This window comes from Thalassophryne amazonica, chromosome 12, assembly GCF_902500255.1.
Source record: "Thalassophryne amazonica chromosome 12, fThaAma1.1, whole genome shotgun sequence".
Lineage (NCBI taxonomy): Eukaryota > Metazoa > Chordata > Actinopteri > Batrachoidiformes > Batrachoididae > Thalassophryne > Thalassophryne amazonica.
Window position 1 is genome coordinate 55,214,669 of NC_047114.1, and position 12,420 is coordinate 55,227,088.

Consider the following 12,420-nt stretch of genomic DNA (forward strand, 5'->3'; position numbering starts at 1 on the left):
TGCAGATGATTCTTCAGCACAGCTAAAACAGTCTTAGAAGGTCTCACTTCGTTGGCTGTGGGAGAAAAAGAAATAGGTTTGAGATCCCAGAAGGAAGGCTTCATGCTTGTATAATATTTACCCAGTGGTTCATAATAGAAGCAAAATGATCTTAACCAAATTAACCAAAATTAAAATGCAGATCCACCTCAGATCTACATGTTGAAAACAAGGGCAAAGCCAAAGGGACTTACTTTACCTTTGATACAACAGTGCATAAATGAGCTGAGGTCACCTTGCAGGGTAAACCTTTTGTAATCAAAACTTTTATTATTTCAATTAAGGAAGTAATTTCTCCAATCACCACATCATGAGATGACAATGCATTACAACAGGGTTGTTTGTTTATTTCCTAAACCAGGTGTTTCTGTACTTCTTCAATAAAAAGTGACTTCAAAATCACATTTTCATGCAGTTCTAATCCAACACCATATACAGCTGTTGTTTTTGTTTTTCGAATGAAAGTCTGCAAAAAGTTGTAACCTTGCTGTATTTGAACACAATTATCACTTAGAATTATGAAACAAGAAACTATATTTTCATGCTTTTCTTACTACCCGTTAATATATGTGGGAAGATGTTCAATACCCAAACAGTCATACATAACCCACTGTAGTGACATTATTTGCATAGGTTTCCTCCAAGTGCTCCGGTTTCCTCCCACATTTAAAGACATGCAGGTAAATGTAAACCTGATAAGTGAGTGGTCTGAGACCATAGATGCAAGAGGCAAGATGTCAATATTTGTGATAGCAAACCCACATGCAAGAACCAAATCCAGGGTATTTCCACTAATGTGCATCAGGTCCTGAATGCATTGTTGGAATTCCAATGCATCCAGAATTTGCATCCAGGATTTGCTAAGGGGATCAGATTTTTTTCCTTTTCCTTCCCACTGTTGCCAAGTGCTTGCTCACAGGGGGTCGTTTTGACCGTTGGGTTTTTTCCGTAATTATTGTATGGCTTTGCCTTACAATATAAAGCGCCTTGGGGCAACTGTTTGTTGTGATTTGGCGCTATATAAATAAAATTGATTTGATTTGATCAGAGGGCTTATTTATATGAATGTTAAAGTCACTAATAATCAATATGTTATCTGCACTAGTTGACAAACTAGAGATTAATGCACCAAATTCATCTAAGAAATCAGAATATGGGCCAGGGGGCCTATAAACAGTGACAAAATAACATAGCTGAGCTCCAGTTTTATGACCCTGACAGTACTTAGCATCATGGGCATAGCGGAGAGTCAAATGCTCAAACTAATTATATTTGTGACCCCCAATACCTAATAAAGAAAACATAGATTTATAAATAAAAGCAACACCCCCGCCTTGCTTCACACCACGAGATACGTGACTCAATGTATATGCCAGTGGGCAGGCCTCATTCAGCGGTAGGAGAGTTGTGGGTTTGAGCCAGGTTTCACATAACCTAATCATATCTAATTGATGATCCATGATTAGGTCATTAATCAACAAAGATTTTGAGGGCAATCTTATGCTAATGAGACCCAGGATAAGGACCCCAGTGGGGATGACAGTCTGACTGTTCGGAACCCGGTGAAGCAAGCACAGGTTCCGAGAGCTGGGCCGACAGTTCTCAGAGCCGACCAGCGGCACCACGTAGACTTTGACCGGATCCACAAGGCACCAGGGCAGGACAGATCCCGTCTGAATTCTGTGCAGAACTTGTCCAGACGCCTAACAGAGCTTCAGCTTCACCAGCCGGCCACTTCGTCTCCCGCGGCGACGACTGTGCTTTCAGCTGAAAGGCTGCACAGGAGCCCGGCACAGAAAAGCCAGAAACTCTGATAAAAATGGGGGCGGAAACGTCTGTCCACCCGCCGATAACCGGACCGCACCCCGGACTGGGAGCTGGAGATCCAGCAGTGTTTGGTGATCATACATCCGCAATGACTCTGATTCAAAAACAGCACAAGTTAAAAACAATAAAATAACAGACTGGAGACAAGCAGCCAGACACAACGGCATCATCTTGGCACTCCCGTAGTTTATGGGGAGAACCTGTTGCAAATTCTGTGCCATCTGTGTTTTTGAACAGTACGCTGTAGGTGCTTTTGTAACTGAAAATGTTTCAGATGATGCAGTTGTGAACAAAATGGGTTTTACAATGAGACAAATGACCATAACTGCAGATTGAGTCATGTGTTTGTAATGAGAATTTGTCAGAACACAACAGCTTTATTTGTATTCTAATGACAACAGAAACCACCTCCTTGTTCATTATCAATGTGTAAACACACTGTGCTGATTTACAGTTCTCCAAAAGGTGTTGTCAGCCTAAATTAACTTGATTATTTCTCTTTCTCTGCCTTCCCTTCCTTCATGACCCCATTCTCCTTGTTTTCCATTTTTGTTGACAGATGAATTCAAAGCCTTTCTCAAGCGTTTGCCCACAGACCGCTTCTTGAATGTGACCATGATCTCCAAGTTGTGGTCAGCTGACTTGTCTCTCCAGAAGCGCTACACTCAGATGGAGACCAGCACTGCCCTGATTCTGAGAAAAGCTCACAAGTTCGTCAGGAAGCTTTTTACTCTGAGCAAACGCTGCCCAAGACAACCACGCATTGGTCTGCCCCGAGAGAGGTAGCTCACTGAGACACAAGATGCAAACAAAAGTCTAAAGGGATCCGTTTACTTTTCTGGTAGTTTTGGCAGCTGCTGTGTGTTCATTCATTATAGGTTAAGGCTGTCTAACAGTCTTATCACAAAAAGGACACACTGGCTGAATGCGTTCCCTGTTCACAGATTCACATAAATATATGTACACTACTTGCAGACTAGTAGTGTATCTGTGATTCCTTCTTATTCAGTGCAGAGGAGTAAAAAATAGATCACTGTGCAACACTGTGGTCTATAAAGGGAAAGTGTTAGCAGTACTAATTGGTAAGTTACTCTCTGAATGTGTTGAGTATACCAGCAGCCCACTAGAATACCGGATTGTGCGTGAACTATTATAGTCATACAACTTCTGAAGTCTATATTTAGACATCACATGGGTCCAAAAATGGACTTTTGGCAATCATCATTTTTATTTTATTATTTAATGCTGAGCAGTCGCACTAGAGGCTGAAACTTACATCGGTGTTCTTCTGTTTTTTCACATTACATTTCAGGTGGGCAAACATAATGCTGGTGAACAAATTGTACACAGTTTCTCAAATCCTTTATGGCTTCAGTTGCATTTGCAACCCAGTCTCACGGCAAGTCGTGCTTCAGCAGCACGAAATATACATTAATTTATTGGTTTGTGATATTGTGACAAAAAGTGCCTCATTTTCATCACAGCAGCACAAATTCATTCTCATTCATTCGGTGATGGCTGCATGAAATTAAAAGTGAAGCGCGGGGGGAGGGGTCGGGGTGGTTATGGTTAGGGTGGGGGGAAGGAGTAAGGTTAGGTTATGGTTAAGGTTAGGTCTGGGGTTGGGAGTAGGGTTAGGAATAGTGAGTTAAAAAAAAGCTCCATCACGAAAATTTGACTCATTTCGTCACTGGAGCACTTAAAAAAAAACAGGAGACTGGGCTGGCATTGGATGGGGTGACATGGTGGCTTAGTGCTTAGCGCTATTGCTTCACAGCAAGAAGGTTGTGTGATTGCTTCCCATTTGGACCTTTCTGAGTGTAGTTTGCATGGCGGGTGCTCTGGCTTCCTCCCTCTTCCAAAGACATGGAGGTTAGGTGAATTGGTGATTCTAAATTGACCGCAGATGTGCGTGTGAGTGTGGATGTGTTTGTCTGTCTATATGTGGCCTTGCGACACACTGGCATCCTGTCCAGGGTGTACCCTGCCTCACCCTATGACTGCTGGGCCCCCTGTGACCCTTGATTGGTATAAAAAAAATTAATGAATGCATGTGATGGATATAATAGACAGTAGAGCTGGTGTGATACACTTGAATCTCAATACAATATGTACCACAATATATGGGTGCCGATATGATATGTACTGATGTATGTACATATGATCCTTCAGAAATGTGATTCCACATGTATTTCATTTTGATATTGCAGTATGTTGTAATTTGTTTGCTTTTCTTGAGACTAGACCATGAAGACCAGTTACATCATTATGGCACTACAAAGAACTGTGTGTGTGTACACATATATACAGTAGTGTTCAGAATAATAGTAGTGCTATGTGACTAAAAAGATTAATCCAGGTTTTGAGTATATTTCTTATTGTTACATGGGAAACAAGGTACCAGTAGATTCAGTAGATTCTCACAAATCCAACAAGACCAGGCATTCATGATATGCACACTCTAAAGGCTATGAAATTGGGCTATTAGTAAAAAAGTAGAAAAGGGGGTGTTCACAGTAATAGTAGCATCTGCTGTTGATGCTACAAACTCAAAACTATTATGTTCAAACTACTTTTTTAGCAATCCTGTGAATCACTAAACTAGTATTTAGTTGTATAACCACAGTTTTTCATGATTTCTTCATATCTGCGAGCCATTCATTTTGTTGGTTTGGAACCAAGATTTTGCTCATTTACTAGTGTGCTTGGTGTCATTGTCTTGTTGAAACATCCATTTCAAGGGCATGTCCTCTTCAGCATAAGGCAACATGACCTCTTCAAGTATTTTGACATATCCAAACTGATCCATGATACCTGGTATGCAATATATAGGCCCAACACCATAGTAGGAGAAACATGCCCATATCATGATGCTTGCACCACCATGCTTCACTGTGTTCAGTGTGAACTGTGGCTTGAATTCAGAGTTTGGGGGTCGTCTCACAAACTGTCTGCGACCCTTGGACCCAAAAAGAACAATTTTACTCTCATCAGTCCACAAAATATTCCTCTATTTCTCTTTAGGCCAGTTGATGTGTTCTTTGGCAAATTGTAACCTCTTCTGCATGTCTTTTATTTAACAGAGTGACTTTGCGGGGGATTCTTACAAATAAATTACCTTCACACAGGCGTCTTCTAACTGTCACAGCAAGGTAACTCCAGACTGTCTTTGATCATCCTGGAGCTGATCAATGGGTGAGCCTTTGCCATTCTGGTTATTCTTCTATCCATTTTGATGGTTGTTTTCCGTTTTCTTCCATGCGTCTGTTTTTTTTTTTTTTTTGTTGTCCATTTTAAGGCATTTGAGATCATTGTAGATGAACAGCCTATAATTTTTTGCACCTGCATATAAGATTTCCTCTCTCCAATCAACTTTTTAATCAAACTACGCTGTTCTTCTGAACAATGCCTTGAACATCCCATTTTCCTCAGGCTTTCAAAGAGAAAAGCATGTTCAATAGGTGCTGGCTTCATCCTTAAATAGGGGACACCTGATTCACTCCTGTTTCTTCCACAAAATTGACAAACTCACTGACTGTATGCCACACTACTATTATTGTGAACACCCCCTTTTCTACTTCTTTACTAATAGCCCAATTTCATAGCCTTAAGAGTGTGCATATCATGAATGCTTGGTCTAGTTGGATTTGTGAGAATCTAATTAATCTACTGGTACCTTGTTTCCCATGTAACAATAAGAAATATACTCAAAACCTGGATTAATCTTTTTAGTCACATAGCACTACTATTATTCTGAACACTACTCTATATATATATATATATATATATATATATATATATATATCAGGGGTGCACATAACTGGTACTCATGGTGCTTGTGCATGCTAAAAATAAATGATGCGTAGCAGAAAACACAACCGAAGCAATTCATAAGAGGAAAGCAAGGACAGATTGTAAGCAAAGTGTTTCCCTCTGCTGTACATCAATGATGTTTAGTGCACACAAGCACAATGAGTACCAGTTATGTGCACCCAGTGTGTGTGTGTGTGTGTATATATATATATATATATATATATATATATATATATATATATATAACATAACCCATAAAAAGGGTAATGAATCCTTCAAAGGTCTTAAACTTCAGTCTGTATACAGTCATTCCCCAAAGTTTCAGTTCTCTTGGCCGCTTTGCATAAAAGTCATGTTCTTTCAAAATTATGCTCCAAATGGTATGATTTGTTGACAAAATAGGCATCCAGGCAAAAGGTCTTTTCCTTGGTTGATCAAAACATTTTGGGGAAGATGATTGGCCTGTGGCTGGACTGTCCACCTGTGGCAGGACAGCAAACTGGACTGGACAACCCACACCAACCATCTGTACAGGAAAGGACAGAGTAGGCTGTACTTTCTGAGGAGGCTGTGGTCCTTTAACATCTGCAGAAAACTCTAGACAGACAAACATGTTCACCCCTGCATGCACACCTATGGACAATTTAACATTTCCAATTCACCTAACCTGAATGTCTTTGGATGTGGGAGGAAACTGAAGCACCCAGAGGGAACCCACGCAAACATGCCAAGGACATTAAAGTTTACACAGAACGGCCACAGGTGGCAAGAGATCCCATTACCTTGCTGTGAGGCAACAGTGTTAACCACTAAGCCACTGTGCTGCCATATATATATATATATATATATATATATATATATATATATATATATATATATATATAATCAAAAGTGACATGAATAATTTTATAATTTTGGTATCTACAGTTGCAGAAATTCATCAAGTTATTTCCTTGTTTGCAGATTCTTCTTCAAAATTGTACACTTTTGAAAATATAAATATTTGAAACCAAGGAGTGTTTTTGTATTCGTATACATACATACACACGCATGTGAAGTAATATAATACGATTGCATGCATTTGTAAATCTGAGGGTGCCTGGCAACTTGAAGAGGGTGGACCCTCAATGCAGACTCCCAGATCAGGCATTGGTGTAAAAGAAGTTGTCATCTTTATTCCAGGCTTAGGTTTGGTGCACAGGTTATCAATCAGCGGAGCAAAGGTACAAACAGAACTTAGCAAACACGCAGTCATAGTCAAGTAGATTTCAGGGATGAGATAAAGGTGCGGTCAAAAGTACAAAGCAGGATCAAAAAACATGGCAAGACAAATCAGGACTGTGAAGAGAGCAGGTAAGTGCACACAGACAACAAACTGGCAACGGTGTGGTGGCTGGGAGGAGTTTAAATAAACTGGAGTTAATAAGGTGCATGTGCAGGTGAACAAGCTAGAAAGGGGGCATGGCTGGAGGAAAAAGATTATACAAGGTGTAAGATAGTGAGGAAGGGAATACATAAAGTGGAGTGAAGAAAGAGACCAAGACATGTGAACAGGTGCAAGAGCGTGAGTGGATGAAAACACAAAGCAGAAAGAATCAAAGTGAAAAACAAAGACACAATGGTAGGTGCAGGGGTGTGGAGTGAGAACATAATCAGATGGGAGTGAGGAAGACGGAGCTCAAACAGAAACCGAGGACAGAATGTAATACTACGACGAACAGGACCTGAACACGAGAACTGAAAAGCAAACCATACAGAAGAAAAACTATATAGAAAATAAATACTAAGACAAAACTAAACTGGAACTGACTAATAAAACAAAGTGGCTAAACAAACTATAAGTAAAACAGAGACTACATGATAACATAAAACAAAACCCGATACTAAAGCATAACAGACAAAATCAGAAATGAGCACAGCAAAATAAACAAATGATAAACAATGAAAACACAGACTGGATGAAAAAACAAGAATGCAACAGAACTATGGCTAAAGTAATAAAAAAAACAAAGTGACAATGCAAAACTAGACAGAGAAAAAATGATGAACCAAGGACAAAACTAAGGACAAAAATTATAGGCAAAGAAAGAGAATGAATATGAGACAAAAATAAAACTAATAAATAAAGGCCGGGGCAGATGGTGGGTAACAGAAAGGAAAAAAAAAAAACTAAATCATAACCCAGATCAGAGCTGAAACCTGACAAATGTTTTATGTGAGACTTGTTTTGGCACACCATAGTTTTCTAAAGTCAACTTTCATTGCCGTAAAATGTCTTGACCAAAACTTATAATGGCCTTCAAACAGATTGTCTTCGTTAAATATATTTGCCTGTCTTCCTTTTAAATACCATCTCTCAGACAGTCCAAGCTGTGATTTCCTTCTGGCCTTCTAGACAGACATTGCTTTTTGGCTCATCAGACTTCACTGCCAACATTTAATGGTTCAAAGAATACCTACACAACAAAGTGTTTCATTTTGGCTTGTCGCTCTTTTTGCCTGGGGTTGCCACAGCAGATCCAACATGGATCTGGCACAACCCATTTGGACGCAACTTCACAATACATTGAAAATGGGTACAGGTGGCCTTGAACCAGGAATCTTCTTTTATGGAAACGCACAAGCCACTTGTGCCACCACAATCTGTGCACTGTAACTTAAACATGAATGAATGAAAACTAAAATAAAAGTCCATCCATTTATTTGCTAAACCCAGTTATTCCAGGTACCTTAAGGATCTCTGCCACTTTGTGAGCAATGGATGACATGTACGACTGTGTCAAGTAGAGATCAAAACCAAATTGCAGCTTAACTGGACTGGCTGTCCACAGTCTCACCCTATTACTTTCTGATGTTTCTCCATCTGACTCACTTTTTGTATTTAATTTGTCTCCCTCATTGTCTGTCCCTCTGTGTTTCAGACCTTTAACCCATCTGTATCCATGACAATAACTTATCTGGGGCTGCGAGTCTGCAAAAGCATCCCATTTTCTTCTGCACAAATCCATTTGTGTTATCATCATTGCCTTTGTCTATTTAAACAACCCCTTGGGAAGGAAATGCTGCAGCATTTTGGCAATGTTGTGTATGATTTCCTGAAGTTAGCCTGAGGACAAAATCTCTGAGGAGACAATCTTCAGTCTGTACCCATTGCTATTTCTAACACAAGCAAGCGGACAGTAATTTATGTATGGATTTACCAGAGGTAGTTTTAGTGATTTGTAGAACCCCAGGACCAGTGTAAGGCCCTTATCCATTCTGCTTAATGAAATCATGTGCTACTGCACAAAAACTACTTGGAGGCAACATTTATCAGTTAACAAAGCCACAGAACAAAAGGAGAGACGATTGTTCAAAGTGAGGAATTTCAAACATCCATCAGTCACCCAGGTCACAGATTATCAGTGGGACAGTTAGAGGGTCATGGAGGGCTGGAGTTCCACTGATATCAGAGAAAAACTGGATAAAGCTGTAAAGAAATTCCATACATATGCTCATGCTACGGTTTTTGGTCCTCATGGACTGTCCAGATTTTCCCCTCTCTCTCTTTCTCTCTGAGTAGAAGGTCAGTGTACAACTGTAATACCTCCTGATTGTTGGTGTTTATATGTTAATATTCCAATTCTGGCCTTCAGCATTTGCAAATGCAAATATCAGCTCATCCATATCCTTGGTTCCTCAGATGTGTTTCTCAGATGATCTAACTAAGATCTGACAGCTGCAACACTTGATGACTTCTAGAGCTAAGAAAAAAAAATCCCTAGAGACATTAGTTACAAGTTGAGTGAAAAGCAGTAAGAGGGCATGTAGGTTGGGATATAAATCTGAGGTTTTCCAGCAATTCTGTTTGAGTTACACATACTGAAGATGAGCACAGATTATCACTGCAGTCCTTATTGCCCGTTCCAAGTCCTCACATCAACATCTTCTGTTTTTAACCTCATGTTCTTGCAGCTAACGCCCAATACCACATCCTGCATTGCTTTTTCATCATATCTACTGAATCCAAAAGCACATACTGAGCAAAGAAACTGAGGAACAGCTTGTTTGCTCAGTATGTGTCTGTGTGAATCAGTCATTTGTGCTATTAACACTCGAAAACCCAGCCTTTTCTCCCACCTCCTATTCTGACCGGAGGGTGCCAAATGGCACTGCTGGGGTAATTTACAACTCATTAGGCCACCTTTTCTTATGCACTTCTTCTTATGTTTCATATGTAAGTGCAGCCACTAGATCAGAATGTGGCAGTACCATTGTGACTGGCAGTTTGAGCTTTCTGCTCAAGCTTGCATTCTGACTTTGAGAAAGTCAGAAAAGTCCCTGTTATGCATGCATACAAATAAAAAAAGACCAAAAAATTGAACATTGAATTGAAGTTGAATTGAAGCTTCTGCACCACTTTTTAAAACCCTTGTATTATGGTTTGGGTCAATTTGACCCATTTCAGTTTTTGTGTTGGCCAAAGTGCAAGTTATCCTCACTTTTTTCCCATGAAATTTTAGGACTTTTCCTCATCTAGGGTCATGAACTGCTGTGTAAAATCTGAACACTTTGATGTGTTGTGGAGTGTCTGCACAGCGTTTGTATACAAAGATGATGTTGCAGGTCATTTTGACCCAGACACAAAGTGGCTGTTCAAATCCAAAATAAACATGACTCTTTGATCTACTTTATTTTGATTGCCTCTGGACAGCCATTCAGAACCAGGTATGGTGGAAGAGGGACTTTCTCTCCCCTGTTCTTGTCACTGTTTCCATGCCCTTTCTTTGAGAAATACACCAAAAATGAGCTCCAGAAGATTTACATCTGAAGAAGTTTTGTCGCAGCTTATGAACTGGGATAGTGATGCAGAGGAAGAGATTTCAGAGATGGAGGATACTTCAGAGCCAGAGGACAATGCTATTGATGATCCAGATTGTCAACTTTCCCACGATGAGGAGGATTCAGAGGATGAGTCTGCCGGTGTCCCTTCATCAGATGAAAACCAACAAATACAACAATCGTCATCCACACAGGGGACATGGACATCTAAAGACTGTGAAATAAAATGGTCAACATCACCACACCAAAGTCGAGGCAGATTGTCATCTTCTCATGTCATCAAAATGACTCCTGGTCCAACAAGATTTGCTGTAACAAGAATTGATGATATTGAATCAGAATTTCAGTTCTTCATATCCCCACCCATAGAGAAGATAATCCTTGACATGATGAACTTGGAGGGGAGGCATGTTTATCAAGAGAAATGGAAGCCACTGGATCCAATAGACTTGCATGCTTACACTGGAATTCTGGTGTTAGCTGGAGTATACAGGTCAAAGGGTGAAGCAACTGCAAGTTTATGGAATGAAGAGAATGGAAGGCCAATCTTCAGAGCAACAACGTTTTTTTGATGACATTTCACATGATCTCTTATGTGATCCGATTTGACAACCGTGACACCAGAGCTGGTCGACGAGAGAGAGACAAGCTTCCAGCGATCAGAGATCTCTGGGATAAATGGGTCGAAATCCTGCCTTTATTGTATAATCCTGGCCCCAATGTCACTGTTGATGAGCGCCTCGTTCCATTCAGAGGACGCTGTCCTTTCCAAAAGTATATGCCAAACCAGCCTGCGAAATATGGCATCAAAATATGGGCAGCCTGTGATGCAAAATCCAGTTATGCATGGAAAGCTATATACTGGAAAGCTACCTGGAGGAGCACCTGAGAAGAATCAGGGAATGCGTGCGGTATTGGAGATGACTGAAGGGTTGCAAGGTCATAACATAACATGTGACAACTTCTTTACCTCCTACTGTCTTGGAAATGAACTTCAGGAGAGAAAGCTGACTATGTTGGGAACAGTCAGAAAAAATAAGCCAAAACTTCCTTGTGAGATTCTGAAGATGCAAGGAAGACCTCTCCATTCCTCAAAATTTGCTTTCACAGAGAAAACACTTGTTTCTTACTACCCAAAGAGAAACAAGAATGTTCTTGTGATGAGCATGATGCATAAAGATGCATCTCTGAGCATGAGAGAGGACATGAAGCCACAGATGATCCTGGATTACAGCTCCACCAAAGGAGGAGTTGACAATCTTAACAAAGTCACAGCAACATATAGCTGCCAGTGCAAGACTGCCCGTTGGCCCTTGGTGGTTTTCTACAACATTGGGGACATGTCTGCATACAATGCCTATGTGCTGTAGATTGAGATCAACCAGCAGTGGAATGCTGGCAAACTACAGACGTCAACTTTTCCTGGAAGAACTAGGCAAAGTACTCGTCACTTCCAAGATCCAGAACTGGGCCAGGCCAGCTCGATCCCCAGCAGCTGCAGCTTTCATTGTAAAGGTCCAGGGAAGGGCATCTGGCCAACCCACAATGGATCCTTTGGATACAGTTGCAAAGAAACGCAAAAGATGCCAAGTCTGTCCCTATCAAGATGACAATAAAACAAGTACCTGTTTTGCAAGGTGCAAGAAGTACATCTGCAGAAAGCACAAAGTCACATTCTGTCCATCATGTGGGGGAAATGTTGAACATTGAAAATCAGAGAAAATGGGGCAAGTTAAATAAAAAAAAGTGCTCATGAAGAGGGAAAAATTGAAAACAGGATTTCTTTGATATAGTGTTTGAATTGTATATCTCTTCTTCTCATCTCTTCAAAATGTTTGTATATTCTAAAATCAAGTTCTGATTGGTTTAACTTCATTTTTGACTGTTTTGAGTGGATTTAAACAATACGGGTTAAAATGA

The 12,420-nt window shown here is 40.3% G+C and overlaps 1 protein-coding gene across 1 annotated transcript in view; it reads left to right on the forward strand.

Annotated features, from left to right (window-relative positions):
* brinp2 (bone morphogenetic protein/retinoic acid inducible neural-specific 2) overlaps positions 1 to 12,420 on the forward strand; it is a 680,262-nt gene that overhangs the window by 642,940 nt on the left and 24,902 nt on the right. The window contains exon 7 of the mRNA XM_034184056.1: positions 2,426 to 2,648. Coding sequence (XP_034039947.1) covers positions 2,426 to 2,648 — 223 coding nt within the window. The remainder of the gene's footprint in view (positions 1 to 2,425; positions 2,649 to 12,420) is intronic.